The sequence below is a fragment of the Nicotiana tomentosiformis genome, chromosome 10, assembly GCF_000390325.3.
Source record: "Nicotiana tomentosiformis chromosome 10, ASM39032v3, whole genome shotgun sequence".
Taxonomy (NCBI): Eukaryota; Viridiplantae; Streptophyta; class Magnoliopsida; order Solanales; family Solanaceae; genus Nicotiana; species Nicotiana tomentosiformis.
Window position 1 is genome coordinate 36,153,916 of NC_090821.1, and position 16,992 is coordinate 36,170,907.

At 35.5% G+C, this 16,992-nt stretch overlaps 1 protein-coding gene across 1 annotated transcript; it reads right to left on the reverse strand.

Moving 5' to 3' along the window:
* Positions 1–9,040: 9,040 nt before the first annotated feature.
* On the reverse strand, positions 9,041–15,427 carry LOC104114193 (protein SIEVE ELEMENT OCCLUSION B-like). Its single transcript, XM_009624572.3, has 8 exons — positions 15,163–15,427; positions 14,232–14,456; positions 13,831–13,941; positions 12,816–13,273; positions 12,367–12,476; positions 12,109–12,251; positions 11,361–11,855; positions 9,041–9,896 (listed from the first exon to the last, which is right to left on the reverse strand). The coding sequence occupies exons 1-8, from the start codon at positions 15,358–15,360 to the stop codon at positions 9,276–9,278; spliced, it is 2,361 nt and encodes a 786-aa protein (XP_009622867.1). The 5' UTR covers positions 15,361–15,427; the 3' UTR covers positions 9,041–9,275.
* Between the last annotated feature and the right edge of the window lie 1,565 nt (positions 15,428–16,992).

The window sequence follows — 16,992 nt, forward strand, 5'->3', positions numbered from 1 at the left end:
CCATGTGGCATTAAATGTGACTCATTAATCCGAGTAAGTAATCATGAGGTCTTCATGCCTCACATTCTGTTGTCAGTGTTGTAAAAATTTGAAATGAGGTGGTGGTTAATATGAGATTAATTGATGATGCTGGAATTAATTATGAACAACTTTTAAGACCAGAGATATGGTGATGAGCATACATATGATGTGCTTGATATCCTGATATCATTATGATAATGCAATGCTGAGATTAGTGTTATTGATATATACCTTGTGGTGTTTTGTTAGTTTGCGGATGTGTTGTAGGAGTTATTTTGGTGTTACTCTGGCAGGTGGTTAGGCACAATTTCAGGGGAGACTCTGCCAAAATTTCTAAAAATTTGGGAGTTAGTAAAAATTTGGGGGATTGAGACGTGCAAAAGAAGTGACTGTCACCACCCAAAATCCCGTCACATGCGTCGTGATGGCACCTAGTCTCTAATACTAGGTAAGCCGATTTCAATTACATTTTTAAAGTCATTTTTTTTAATTAAATAAGTAATCAAAGCTAACAGCGGAAGAAATAAGAACATACAACCCTCCCCCCAAGACTGGTAGTACTGAGTCATGAACTCTAGCTGAATACATGGAATGATCACGAGGACAAAATATATAATACCATTTGATTAAAAATTAATAGTACAATGAAACGAACAGACTCCAAAGGAATGCGACGACCAAGCAGCTCTACCTTGAATCCTTGCGATCACACTCTAACTCTGTCCGGGTCCGATACCTCCAATACCTGGCTCTGTACAAAAATGTACAGAAATTTAGTATGAGTACACCACGGTCGGCACCCAGTAAGTATCAAGACTAACCTCAGTGGAGTAGAGACGAGGTACAGTCAAGACACTCACTAGTCTAACAGCCTATGCAATATAGTATACAAAATAATACTAAAAAATAACTAGCAATGATAACAATAAAATCAACCAGTGATATAACAACAATGCAACAAGAACATCATAATTATTGCTCAGACGAATAAGGAACACAAGTACAACCAATTAATCAAGTCCTCCAAAAATAAATTCTTTCGCCTATATATTTTTCAAATAAAAGTCTTCAGGATATAATACTTTCCAATAAATATATTTTCAAGTAAAAGTCACCATGTGATACCTCATATCACAATCATAAAAATTACGGGTCTCAGCCCACTTTCATATTTTTCCACGGCACCTCGAGCCCATATTTCTATCCCCATCACAGGACAACTCGCGTGTCAAAATATCAATGTATATAAGATCCACAGAATCAATTTATTTTCACTAAAAAAAAGTTAAAATCTTTAAATCAAGTAAGAAATCAACAAAGGAATGAATTTATTTTAGAAATTATTTGGGTAAAGAAAATGACATTTCAATTAAAATGAAGCATCTGATGACTACTAATTTGGATGTAAAATTTATTAAATTAAAACATAATAGCAATTTATTTTATTCGAAACAACTCAATTCTCGAAAACCAGTAAAAACCATAAACACAAATCTGTAGAGTCTTGTACAAAGAGCCAAAACCAACACGATACAACAAGGAATACAAAACAAATAATAAAATCAAATAATACATCACGGAAGAACACAAGAATTTACAAATCACGGAAAAATAAAATAACCAAAGGCAAGTGCATCCATAGAAAAAAATATCAACAAAAGGGCACTCTCGAAGTACCGCCTCGTAGTCCCAAAAGTAAATATGCAAGACATGGGGGGGGGGGGGATCTCCCGCAATACCGTTCTGTAGTCCCAAAGTAAATATGCGAGGCAGGAGGATCTCCCGCAATACCGTTCCGTAGTTCCAAAGTAAATATACAGGGCAGGAGGATCTCCCGAAATACCGTTTCGTAATCCCAAAGTAAATATGCAGGGCAGGGGGATCTCCCGGAATACCGTTCCGTATTCCAGAAGTAAATATGATTTCAACAACCGCACATCAAGTGCTCACATATCACAAATGGCTCATCAAGTTTCTCAAATATTTCAACTTGCCACAGAAATCAACTATACATCATTTTTCCACAATAAGGAACCCATGGCTCGACCATAATGTGCACAAAATCTTAACAAAATATATTTCTAATAAATTCAAGGTGGCAATCACACCAAATCATCATATAAAAACAATTTCAACAAACAAGGATCTAGGCATGACAAATAGAGGATTTAATAAGTGCCAATAATTTCTGACTTAATACATAAGGGCGCCTAAGAATTTTAACCAATGTAATTTGCACATATAAACCAAGTACGTACTCGTCACCTCGCGTACATAGTTTTAAATTACACAATTTACACATAAGACTCAATGCCTAAGGGGTAATTTCTTCCACTCAAGGTTAGGCAAGATACTTACCTTTTTGAAGTTATACCAATATTCCCAAAATCGCCTTCTTGCTTGAATTGACCTCCGGACAGCTCAAATCAATCCAAAATAATTGTATAACTTCGTTAAAAATTCATCGGAAACAATTCCGGATAATAATACGTTGACTTAAAAATTTATTCCAAAAAGTCAACACGGGACCCGTTTCTCGGAATCTGACATAATATTCACGAAATCCGAACACCCATTCCGATACGAGTTCAACCATACAATTTTATTGAATTCCAATAACAACTCGACCTCCAAATCTTAGATTTTCATTTTTGAAAGATTTTGTAAAAATCTTGATTTCTTCCATTTAAATCCGAATTAAACGATAAATATAATCGTGGATTCATGAAATATAATCACTTTAGGATATAGAACACTTATCCCAACCAAGCTTGTGAAGAATCCCTCCAGAATCTCCCAAATCCGAGCTCCAAAAAAAATCCCAAAACGAAATGGCGAAATGACCATTTTTGGTCCTTAACATTCTGCCCAGTTTGCGCACATGAGGACCATTTTATTGCACCTCCGAGCTCGCTTTTGTGAGCCAATTCTCGCTTCTGCGACGTCCACTGCCAACAAACACATCGCACCTACGGAATCCTTTCCGCTCCTGCGCATTCGCAAGTGCGATGCAACATGCGCATCTGCGCAAATAGCCGCTTCTATGCCTTCCTTTCCCGCTTCTGCGATTCCGCAGGTGTGGGATTTTCTTCGCACCTGCGACCACTGCCATGCCCTTCCATCTTCTCTTCTGCAATGGCTCCCTTGCTACTGCGTGGTCGCACCTGCGCCCAAAATTCCGCAGGTGCGATTCCAACAGCTGCTGCCATTTTCAGCAGCTTCTTCCAAGTCTGAATTGCTCCGTTAACCTTCCGAAATTCACCCGAGGCCCTCGGGACCTCAACCAATTATAACAACATGTCCAAAAATACAATACAAACTTAGTCGAGGCTTCAAACCACATCAAACAATTCAGAAATTACGAATCGCGCATCAAATTAAATTATAAGTTTTTAAATCCTCCAACTTCTATATTTTGCGCCGAAACGTATCAAATCATTCTGGAATAACTTTAAATTTTTCAAACAAGTCATAATTGATGACATGGAGCTATCCTTATTTTCGGAATTGAAATCTGACCTCGTTATCAAAATTTCACCCTTCGGTCGGACTTTCCAAAATCTTCTATTTTCTAAGTTTCGCCAAAATGCGTCGAATTGTCTACGGACTTCCAAATCCGAATCCGAACATACGCCTAAGTCCGAAATCAACATACGAAGCTATTGACATCATCAAAATTCCATTCTGAGGTCTTTTGCTCAAAAGTCAACTCTCCGGTCAACTCTTTCCATTTAAGCTTCTAAATAAAAATTGTTCCTTTAATTAAATTCTGAATCTTTCCGAAAATCAAACTCGACCACACCCGCGGGTCATAATACATATTGCGAATGTGCATTCTCCACCTCTTAAACAAACGTTCATCCTCGAACGTGCTAAGAATCTTCCCGAGGACTTCAAATTACTGAGTATATTCTTGCACACATACTTGTGGGTGATTCTATTTTTCCGCAATTTAACACGGGTCCAACAACACCATCTCAATTGAGATTATTTCTTTTCTCTATTCTTATAAGCTTTAGAGCAAAAATCCCTAACTCTCCAATCATTTCCAAAATGCCTGATTTTCACTTCGACGGACGGTATTAGTCTCAACTGGCTATAGCAACTCGTGCCTATGCACACATCAACTTTCTTGATAGTGTTGAAGTACTTCAAAATTTTTCTGAGGTAGTTCATTCTTCTCCGTTTAGGATCATTCGCCCTCAAACACACAATATAACTTATCTCTTCTTTCGCACATCTCAATCCCCCAAATTTTACTAACTCCCAAATTTTTCGGAAAATTTCGGCAGAGTCTCCCCTGTAATTGGGCCTAACCACCTGCCAGAGTAACACCAAAATAACTCCTACAACACATCCGCAACCCAACAAAACACCTCAAGGTATATATCAATAATACTAATCTCAGCATTGCATTATCATAATGATATCAGGATATGAAGCACATCATATGTATGCTCATCACCACATCTCTGGTCTTAAAAGCTATTCATAATTAATTCCTGCATTATCAATTAATCTCATATTAACCACCACCTCATTTCGAATTTTCACAACACTGACAATAGAACGCGATGCATAAGACCTCATGATTACTTACTCGGATTAATGAGTCACATTTAACGCCACCTGGGCACTCACCTCATATGCTAAAACTCAACGTTTACAACACGAAAATGGCTGAATATGAACAAAAAAAAATATACAAGAATTATCAAATAAGCCTAACAGGCATGACTCCCTATTAATATTATTGTACAAATTAAATTTTACAAAGGAAGAATTTTAAACTCATAAATATTTCACCACAAGGACCTCGTCCTTATATAACTTCCACCGCGACTTGTAGCCCGGTCTAAATATTTCACATCATATATAAAATACGAGGATCTCGTCCTCAACTCTGAATCACAAGTATTTTGCACATTGCCAACTGAAATTTCAATTTTTTTTCTTCCTACTTTTCAATATATTTCATAAACAGTTTTCACAACACATAATTAACTCTCATACCGGTATGGCGTAATATTCATAAAAATTGGAATCAATTATTCGGAAACACATTAAACCCACTGTAATGAATAATAAAAATTACTTTTGGACTTATAGCCCTCAATGGTGTACAAAAATAAATTACAGACACGAGCTCACACCTTCAAATCCCCCAACAGGGATAAACATATAAGTGGATCACAAATTTACGAAGCTCACCCATAAGTGGAGCATAATAAGAGGACTCACCTCAATATTCAGAACCGAATCAAATTAAGGAAAATATCCTTTTATAATAAAAATCAAGATCGTACATGTAATGACACCATCTAGTGTATTGGCCTCAGCCAAATCATAGTGATTAAATCAATGGGTCGGGTCTCCACCTCTTAGGTGCCTACTACCCGCCTGTCCTCCACCTCTAGCTGACTGTGCACGTGGAGTATTAAGTGGAATAAATCTTGTAGCCTAATTATTCTGATGAAATCCGTCTCTTCCAAGTCTGGGACATTCCTCTTGATGTGTCTAGTACAATCACACTGATAACAACCCCTCTACGGGTTTGGCTGCTCATACTGAGTCTTTGTCGGATAACTGGAATAACCATTATAGGAACCCTATACCGGTGGTGTATTAAAAGAACTTACTGTAACACCCCGAGTATTTTGAAATTATTTTTGTGACCTCGCTGGTACTGAAATGTAGAATTATTAAGAAAGCGGGAGTACCGCAAGTCCCAGCATCATCCCATACCAATCTCAGCTCTTAATCATATATAATTTTCGGAGAACCTTTCAATACCACATAAATACATCTCAGGCCAAAACTGATATAACACATGACCCCCACAATCTGATCGTTGATAGTGGACTCCCCTCACTTGGCATGAAGACATAGGGCACATTATGATGATCCACAATACTAACCTTCATCGCTCATAAGACTCCGGTCATAAGACATCTCAAACCATTAATTTGGCGCATGTCATCCTCGTGATAGTTAAACTCGCTTCCTCTAGTGCCTTGGTTGCGTACGTACCCTTCGCTAAATAGAAATCCCATACGAACTACATAATCTTTAATACCACCAGCTATTTCAGATCTACATCCACCTCGTGACTCTACCACAATTTATGATGATTAGGCAATTAATTAAACCTTCTTAATATCAAACTTATCAACCAGATGTCAGAACCTGCTGCACCCCAATGTGCACAACTGAATGATCTCTCAATACTTCCGCATCCTCTATCTGTACGACACGTTGTAATAATGGTTTAGCAACCCTGGCTCTCTCATAACTCCTCTATAGTATCACGAACCGTTGGCGCATAGTTGATACCGAGTGCACAAATTTCATACACGAGTGGATGCAAAAAGGACATAAGATATATGCTTCAAGTTGAATTAATGCCGCACAAAGTGTTCCAAAGTGTAGAAGGGAATGGAACTATAATGTTTCGCTTATTTCCTGTCGATATTCAAGTAGTGAGACTAACTTTTAAGATAATTGATATATTCATGAACTTATAGGCAAAATCATGAATTCATTCGCTCTAGCATAATAATGGGGATTGCAAGCCTTGCGGATCTCTGAGCAAGTCTTAATCATCCAATTTCTTTGCTGAATTCTATTTTGTTGACAAATTTATTTTTCTATCATCTTCTAGCTTGTGTTATTTTTTAATTGCTATGCCTTTTAGCATCTTATGTTTCTCTGTCATTATAAATCTTCTAACAATCCTCTTTAGCGCCTTCAATTATGTGGTGCATTCTGTTTTGATGTGATATTAGATAAAAATAGTCTAGGGTGAAAGATGAGAACCATGTGGTTCAGAGTAAGAAAGGGATTAGAGTTAAAGGTTCAACAACAATAACTAACTAAAGATATTTCATTGTTTGATACTCTGATTACTTTCATACTCAGGCATGTGGCACTGCCCTTGGACTCTGCATTGTACGTACCCTTGTGAGTTCAACTCTTTCCTGTTTCAAATAAATAAGTTTCAGGAATTTGAGACTTCGAATTTGCAAGAAAAAATATTTCAATTTGGATTTGGCATGAAAAAGAGTTCAAGTTCTATCTTTACGATTTACTGTATTTCATGACATCTTAATCCATTTACAAGCCAATGGATGGCATAAACATCAACTCTCAAACCAAAATTCCACACTGTTCATCATTGCTAAGAAAGTTCCCCTTGGAATAGGCTTTAAGCATACAAGTGAAGAATATTGACTGTCTTGCCAGTTTTTAATGATGATATGCAGGTTAACAAAATTGGTGGGAGATCAAAGTTGTAAAGAAAAATAGACCAGGGACAGTGATGCAACTATACCTTCAACTTAATTGTCCTGCAGGGTCACTGGACACCACTCTCAGTTCAATTTTGAAGAATATAAACTGAAGGTAAGTAGAACTACGAAATGATATGTATGTAGTGCCACACGTACGAAATGATGTTTTTATAGGAATACGTGGAGCATAACCAGATCATCTTAGGCTTACTTATTCATTTTATCATATACATGTACGTGAGTTAGTTGCATTCTCTTCCAACGCAATCATCTCTAATCCGATATAATCTGGTATTACCCTCATAGTATTCAAATTTCTAAGACACCTAGGCCCAGTATTTACACACATGTAACATTTTTGGTCTTCCAATTATTGTTATAAGTCGCACTTACGTTGCTTGCCCGCAAGGCTCCTCCATTTCAGTCATCCGGTTTTGAATTCTATGTATTACATCTTCATCTACCATACCGTTCTTCTAATGACTGAGTCTGGATATCTAAATTGCTTTCATTTAAAGGACACAATTTGGTGCACCTCTACGAGTGAAGTTGGTAGTCCAAATCTCACTCTGGACTGTTTATTTGCAATTCTATTAAACCAATTCATTTACTTCATGATTTTAGTATTCCAATTAGACGAAGGTGATATATATTTTTATGTTATAGACTGAATTGCAAATTGCAGTCTTATATTGTCATTTAATCACGTTTTATACTTTTCACAAATTACAGAGTATTTCTTGCAGACAAGTGCTATTCTTTCGGCGTTAGTTGATATCGTTGATGAAGAAAGGATTAAAAAGACAATTGCAAAATGTTGGATGATTTACTGGAGATTCATATTCTCCAGTAAATCACATCTATTCTTTAATATCGGATAGACTCCATATGCCACTAGCAGCTTTTGTGGTTACAAGATTCTGAGCAGACTATAGCCTTCAATAGAGCAGATAATAATGAAGTAGTTCTTATCCAATTTAACCCCTGATATTTGAGGTACTTAAAAATTCTATTGATGGTAATTCAAGTAAGTTGGTCGAGTTATTTGATCGACTAATATAGAAGCATACTTTAAGTCCTTATGGATTAGTCGGAGTATTTATTTTGTCTCTCTTTAATTTTTTTTTATTGTCAGGTAGCTTATTAACAGAAAGTGGCAAGCCGATGGATATATTAGCAAAGCTAAATGAGTTAGTTGGTTTTTCGCCTCATTAAGAAATTAAACTTTTTGAGGTTAATATTTTTTTCTTATTATTCTCTTGCTGCTAAGTTTTTAACTCAAACCCTTTTTTCACAAGTCACTTGGGATTGGTGGTTCTTGGCAACAATAATATAGAGACAACCCGATAAAATTCATCTATTTATTTTGTTGTCTAAATTTAATCCTCGATCTTTTTTTCTTTGAATCGATCCGCACATTGCGCGGGTAAGTATACTAGTTGCCTTTAATGACACTAACTCCCCAACCTCCAACTAACTTCACGTGTACAACCTGACAATTAACCACTAAATCCTACTGTTATTTATAGCTTTGCCCCTCTATACATATGTCATGTTACTCCTACTTTATCAATTTTACCTTTTATTGACCACATGGGTAACAATATATATATATATATATATATATATATATATATATATATATATATGTTATCATCGACCACATTTTTCAAATTTTTCGTCGAAGGTTTTTGCAAATTCTAGTAGTGAGCAAAATAGAAACAAACTAATTAAGAAACACACGTTGTCACCAGATTTATTTTAACTCATGCATAACGCTATAGAATTACATGGATCACACACTCAAATCTCAAAAGAAGTACATCAAAAAGCCAGTACATGGCATTTTATTCTAAGCATACTGTTAATTAAGAGCGAGCAATAATTAAAAGAGGACTAGAAGTGGTAGTAATTTTATTCAAACATATGGTCCTCTAGGAGCAATAATTAATAAATTAAAGATGGTCAATCAATGCAGCAGCTGTACATGATAAACTTCTCCATCGGACGGCTGCATTCAGCACAAACCACTCTCTCAGGAATATGACCGGTGGTTCCAGGCAATATGAGACGTGTACAATGGTGAGGAGTATGAAGAGCACGAAGTTGACGGTCCACTGAAGGAACAAATTCAGTGATATCTGTGACTTCATGTTTCCAACGTTCAAATCCTCTCATAACTTGCACCATCAGGTCACCTTTACCTCGAGTCATTTCAGCCAATCCCCGGCTAAAAACAGCCCATCCTTGGTCACTTCCATCATAGCTTAAAATCGTGACGATTTCTTGAAGAATTGGGTCTGTTTCTCCAGGGATGTCTTGTTGAGTCCTTGAGTGCCACATGCTTTCTAGCCTTTCCCAAAAGAACCAAATGAGAGTTTGGTCTTGCACAACATGGCTTAGGTTTTCAACTTGGATTATTGCGCTGTTCTTGCGAACTCTTTCCTTTGGATTTCTTTTACCCACGTAGAGCATCTCTAGAGGGATACGGGCTGCATTTGCAACAGCTCTTGTCACAGTTGTGAAATCTCTGATCCATTCAATGTCTTCTCCTCCATACAAGCATATGCATTTGCCTTCCCCAATCTGCATGGAAAAAAAAAGAGATAATTTAAATTTTAAAGATGATGATACCTCATGATCTATGTGTATGTGAGAGCAAGGGTGTACATAGGTAGGGTTGGTTCGGATTTTGCAATTACCAAACCAAACCAATTGTATCGGATTTTTAAATCTATAAACCAAACCAAACCAACAAAAGTCGGATTTTTCAATATCGGTTTTTCTCGGATTTTTCGAGGTTTTCGGGCTTTTTTTCTGATAAACTTATGCTCCAAATATTTCTTTAGTCCTAAAAATATTTTACCAATAACAACCATGTTTTTATTTTTTAGCATTGACCTCAACTATGCTAGTCAATAGGTTGTATGGTTCCAATTTCCGTTCTAGAAAACTTATGGAAACTTTAATCAATCATCCATTCTCTTCCAAAGACAATCTTTTTAAAGGAACATATAGAGATGTCCTTCATAGAACATTTGCACATCCACAAGATCCGGTACACACGGCAATCAACAAACTCCTCAAATTTTCTTACTTTCTCATGTTTAATAGTGTCCATTGCAATCGCATCCGGAGACAGCGAAATAGTCACGATTTAGTGGAGAAGAGTCAAAATGGTTTCGATTGTTTTAGTGTTTTAGAACTAGTTTAGGACTAGTCTTATTCTACTTTAGGACTAGTTTTTGGTTTGGGCTCAATTATTCTTTTATGGGCCAGACAAAAAAAAACATTTACATAGGCTACATAACCAATTTAAAATATTATGCTAAATACAAAAATTATAAAAAAATTAAGAAATATTTATAACATACATTCTAATAAATATTTTTATCTACCTAATATATAAAATATGTATACATGTAATGTCGGGTTGGTTTAGTTTCGGTTTGATTTTTTTTTTAGTTAATACCAAACCAAACTTATTATGGTCGGGTTTTATTTTTCAATACCAAACCAAGTCAAACCAAACCACTAGTCGGGTTTTTTTTCCGGGTTGACTCGTATTATCGGGTTGGTGTGGGTTATCGGTTTGGTTTGTACACCCCTATGTGAGAGAGTTTAGTTGGCTTAATTGATTGAAAAATACTTTTTAAGTGTTGAAAGTTTTATTGAAAAATGATGAAACTGATAATAAACAACTATTATGTTTAGTTTTGTCATTAAAATAATCACAATGCCCCTATATCTATATTCAAAAATATAAATTTTAAAATATCTAGACGAATGACATAAATGGAATAGACAGGGGTTAAGTTTGGTTAAGAGAAGGGGGTTAAAAAATTTTTAAGGATAAACTAGTAAAAATTTTGGTAATCAAATAAAAATTTCTTATAACCAAAAATGTCATAAGTTGGGATTATAAACACTTTTTGCTTATCAAACGCGCGTCAATAAGTTTAGTTTGATAGTTTATAAGCTTACCCGAACATAATTTATAAAAAAATGGTAGTAGTACATAAATACAATGCTTAAGACAGTTTAACTTACCCAGGTAAATATGTTTTGATCAATGGAGTCAGCTAATAGTTCAATATTCCAAGTTTGTTCTCTCCATAGAGCTTCTTCCCTAGCTTTAGTAAAGGGAAATGCCAAACTTCCCCAAATCCACAACATATGGTATGCATTGTTGTTTGTTTCTTTACCTTGAGGATCAAGAACAACAAGCTGAGGCTTTTTATTGAATCCCCAGATCTCTTTGATATATCTGATGACTGCAGGATCAATCATAGAAGGATGAGCTACTGAGTACCAGGGCATAGAAGCTTGGACTTGTTCAAATTTCATTTGCTTTGCTTCAGTCCATGGTGTTAGTCTTTTGTCAACTACAGGAATCCAAACAACCTCATAGTTACTCTCAGGCCTACTTGGTTGTGCCTTTGATTCCGCGTACATATGATGGAGAATAAAGAGCTCTTCTGGTGCAATGTCGAGATCTGACAGCAAAAGTAAAACATGCTTCCTCCTAAGCACATCAAGACTTACCTGTCGTAAATAAGAGTGTATCTATTAAGTAATTATAACTAAATCTCTTGAAGATATTAATTGCTAATCTGGTAAAAAAAAGGTAAAAATCTTCAGTGTGTTGGTGTATATACTTAAATCGTAAAATAAGTACTAAAGTATATTTTTTTGTAATAGAAAAAGGAACAAAACTGATACTACAACTACACAATTAAAACTTGCAAACGTATCATTTGGTTAAGGACCAAAAGAAGAGGTAGAGATTGATACAAACCCTTCTCTTATGAGTTCCATCAAAAAGTGGGAGCTGGTCATCCTTGGAATAAATCAAGATTGACAGTATCTTCATGTTATCAATGTGGGGTGTCCTCAGAAGTCGCAAAAGTGCTTCAAATGCATCATGTTGCCTCTTCTCCTCTATATCACAAACAACAATATGTGCTTAGTGTTTAAAATATCCTAGTTTGTTTTTTAAACATCAATTTAATTAAAAAGAGTAAACATGCCACTGAACTAATGAGATCCAACTTACCAATCTTTTGGTAACATTGGTTTAGAACCTTTCTCAGGAGATCCAATATGTTGGCAAGCTTGTGAGCCAAACTAGATATCTCCCAAGTCTCGGATGTTGTGGACATATACCTAAAACACATATTGATCAAGAACCTTTATCATTCACAAAGTACATGGTAAATTGTCAAAATGGAGAAATAACACTTTATTATTAATATTTCTATCATTGTGTTGTCAATATTAGAGTTATTTTTTAGCTTGACTACCCAATTAAGAAAGGAGTTCACTCATATGCGCAAACAGTAGAAAAAGTTGTATATTTTAACCTAGTAACCTCTCTTATTTTCAAGGTTTTTAATCTAACTTTCAATGGATGGTTAGTTGTAGTTATCACATATGCGGCATGATAATGTAAAAAAAAATTTATGCCGTCAGCTCATAGAAGTTAAAGTGGTTTAGAAAACATACTCGTGGCCGGTGGCAATGAGATTCAAAATGATGGCTGTACACATGACAGCGGCCCTTATAGTCCAGTAGGCAGCAGTGGAAATATGGGCAGTATTGATCAGCATTTCCAATTCTTGGGTGATAGCATACTGATGATGAGATGTTCGAATGTCTCTAAACTCGATAATGCACTTTGTGACATCCAACATTTTGTTGATCAGATCAGAGATTGCATCAAATTTTGGCTTAAGAACATCGGTGCGCTCCATGATTTCTGGAAGTTCCTTAATGATTGCAACTGATTTGGCCAGTGGATTTGTTGGATATTGATGAACAAGTAGCCAAAATTCACCATATTGCTGAGCGAAGGCTGCAAATGTTATTGCTACTTTTGTATCCCAAGCGTAGGTTGTGAGCGAGTGAAGCAACGCCATTGTTGTTGAGTGCGGGTCTTCTTTGTTAGCACATTTGCATATCAACTGTACCATAATTACATTCACATCAACCATCAAATTCATCTCAAATATTTGACTCTAGCTAGGAGACTTCCAAGAAGGATTTTACTTGCATCCGCTGAATGTAAAACGAATTTAGAGTATCGGTGCATTACTACCCGTTGTAGCAGGTTATTATATGTCTTATTTTGCAAGTTACTAATTTTTCCTGTTTATAATTAGGTGATCTAATAGCTAACAAAGAAGTAATTTTACGCTAGGGAGGAGGGGAAGAGTATACAAGCTCCGTACCAAATGAATTAGGATCCATATATTTTAATCATTCTAGACATGAGATCCTCTTTTTCCTTTTCTAAATCAAATGGTTTGCATGATTTAGTTTCAGTGCAGCCAAACTATGGCAAAATTACATGTATCTATTAACACATTGACCAGGTCGCAAATAGAATATAGAAATGGTAATTGAACTTGTTCTCTTAATTACAAGTAGTCCAAGTTTAAAGATGTTTAAGTAGTATAGAATTATTAATATTGGGATTTAAATAGCAAAGCGAGTTATATTTAAATTTTAATGCACTTACCTCCATAGAAATTCTATGTATAGGATATGCCAAATAGTTGAGTATTTCAGAAAGTCCACTGTGGGGAACCTTCTCTTCCAATGCTTCCAGATGTGCTTGAGCTTGACCTCCCTATAATATCCAAAACAAAAACAAACAAAAGATCATGTAGAAAAACTTTTTATTGTTTTCAACTCGGTATTCGATATAGACATTAGGGCCCGACTAAATCCGAATTCGCATCCGGAAGTTCCATATTGGGAGGTAAAGCACTCCCTAACAAAGGCGACTCCATGCCCATGACTCGAACCCGAAGCCTCTGGTTAAGGATGAAAGAGTATTTACCACTCCATCACAACCTTTATTGGTTCACGTAGAAAAACTGTGTTCTGATATAACAAGAAAAATGAGATGATACATACATGAAGATGGCCAGGAATAGCAGGAGCACGATGCACAATATCCTCAATGGTATGGAGAAGAGGTTTGACGTCAAAGTCACGGCCATCTGGGGAATGAGTATCCTCAATGTGCTTCATCATTGCATTATCATCAGATGTTAAGAAAAGATGATGATCACCCCTTCTCGGGTGAATTCGATTTGGAGTCCGTGGATTGATATGAGTATTATGAGCGACAGCGGGTACCTGTTGAGACATAATATATAATTAAGTAATTAAAATTATGTTATTGCTAATAGCTTAAAATTTTAAATCAATTGGTCGCACAATTCAACATATATAATATGTATTTCCTCCGTTTCAATTTATGTGAACCTATTTCTTTTTTAGTCCGTGCCAAAAAGAATGACCCATTTCCATATTTGGAAATAATTTACCTTTATGCAATGATTTATAGCCACACAAAAAATATATGCCTCATTTTACACCACAAGTTCAAAAGTCCTCTCCCTTTTCTTAAATTTCGTGTCCAGTTAAATAGGTTCACATAAATTGAAACGGAGGGAGTATTAGAGTAGGCAGGGGTTCTGAGTCCGGACCTCACTTCTATCCAAAATACCCAAAAATATATTGGCGCACGTGCACAAATGGCATTCTTTGAGGCCAGTATTTAAATTATATCGATTTTAGCCTAGTTGGCTAAATTTGTTTGCAACAAGAGAAACTCATTCAACTATATACTTTTAAAGGAGAAATTTAGGCCATTGGACTACCGGAGAAGTAATTTAAAGAGTGACTTCAGAAAGGGTTATACGGTGCATATCTATGTGTTTTTGGTTCATGAAAAAGAATCGGACCTACATATGAGAAACATGTTACGACATAATAGAATTAAATTATTAAAAAGGGTACTAAGCATTTAAATAAAATGGTGGCACAAATTCGATCGTACCATGTCATGACTCACTGGTTTGACCACAGGATGATTCATCACAGGATTGATCTGAGCATTCAGAGGGTTGATGTGATGGCCAGTACTTGGCACCATATGATCATGACTCATTGGATGAATCCTGTTGGCAGCAGCAGCTGAATCATTAGTCACTGGGTTCATGGCTCCCTTTTCAGTCAATTGGTTAACATGAGCCATTTGAAAGGAATTAAAAAATGGTAGGGTTTTAGAAAAGGCAAGTAGTTATAACAACTGCTAGCTGTGTGTTGAAATGAACCCATGAGAGGGGTTTATATAACATTTGGAAATAGTATAAAGGTGGTATGAATCAAGTTCCTTGCTTCTAATGGGGTCTAAAGTTGTGAAGAGGTTTGGAATTGGTCCTATGAATGGCTCCTATGAAGCAAACATCTTTGTCTCTTTCACAGTAGAAAGGATAAAACGTAATTTAGACAGCATTCTCATTATCGTTACCATTAAGATTTTGCTTCTCATTTCACGTGATCCATGCTATATCTATATATATGGTACAACAGTTCCCGTTTAGTTTTGTTAATTTGAGTCTTAATTAAAGTTCCAAAAAGTATAGAGTGTGATGCCTCTTCATCTGGTCACATGACTAATCCATTCAGTAGGATGGTAGGAAGAATGCTATCAATACCAAAAGAACAAGACAAATTTGACTTATTAATGAGAAGTATCAACCCTAAAGGGTAAACATACTCTTTATCAATAAAATTCAGTTAAACACTTATTGCTCAATTTATTTATTGCACACATATAATCATCCTAGCTTAGCAAGTTTTGCATAATGAAGGACATGGAGAGTCAGCATCCAAGAGTATTATCATAATTTAATTTATATACTCTAACTGTGTAAAGATTTTTATACCGTAATAATAGGTTAGCTATCATTTTTGTTTATTAGGTTATTGACCAATGTTCACTATAGAGATTTACCTGTACTAATCTTATACGCGATCTAGTTATGTAAATATTTTTTGTTCGATTAAAGGAGAGAATTAAACTCTATCAGTTAGTGATAGACAACATACTATTATCAATGATGTTCACTTAAATATTGGGGAAGGGGATAAAGGGAAAAAAGCGTCTATAGCATAATAATGCTCAATTTTATTTGTACATGGTCATCCTTGCTTAGCAAAATTTGCATAATGAGGACATGAAGGGTAATAAGTATCTAGGTGGTATCAATCAAATTAGATGAAACTGGAGATGTTTTGGAATTGTCTAAGAGTTTAAATTATATATACAAAAGTTGTAAATAATTTTTGCATGTCATCTTTATTTATTTTAGCAGATAATTACCTTATTTTCAAGATAACAAATTTCAATATTGGTGAAAGGCTGTCTATAAATATCTTTTAGATAATCTAATAGTATTAAATTTTTTTTACATTGACGATAGATACAAGTTAAGACTCATTGCCTAATACATTTAAATTTGGGAATGAAGGATTTGTTATTTTATACTTCAAACGCCCTAAAAGTCCAGAAAAGTAAAAAACAAAAAAAAAAAAGGCAAGAAGATACAATTCAGTAAAGCTCTTCATTCACTGCTGAAAGACTATTCACTTTAGTTGGTACCGAAACAATTACTACTAATAAGATATGGATTAGCTAGTATAAGTGGCTACAATAGTTATAAAAGCTTAATTTCTCAATTATTATAAGAGAAGTTCTCATAAGAAGTTGTTTTGTTTTTTAGAATAAAAGAGGGAAGATGATCTTGTCAAGTTGAAACAAAAACATGTCATATCGTAAAGTGCTCCTGTGTTTCGGTAGATACAGACCCATTAGAAAAAGCTA

Coding starts and splice junctions, on each gene's coding strand:
- LOC104114193 (XM_009624572.3), bottom strand. CDS start 15,360: ATGGCTCATGTTAACCAATTGACTGAAAAGGGAGCCATGAACCCAGTG. Junction 14,457..15,162: donor AACCAGTGAGTCATGACATG/GTACGATCGAAT, acceptor ATGTCTCAACAG/GTACCCGCTGTCGCTCATAA. Junction 13,274..13,830: donor TACATAGAATTTCTATGGAG/GTAAGTGCATTA, acceptor ATTATGGTACAG/TTGATATGCAAATGTGCTAA.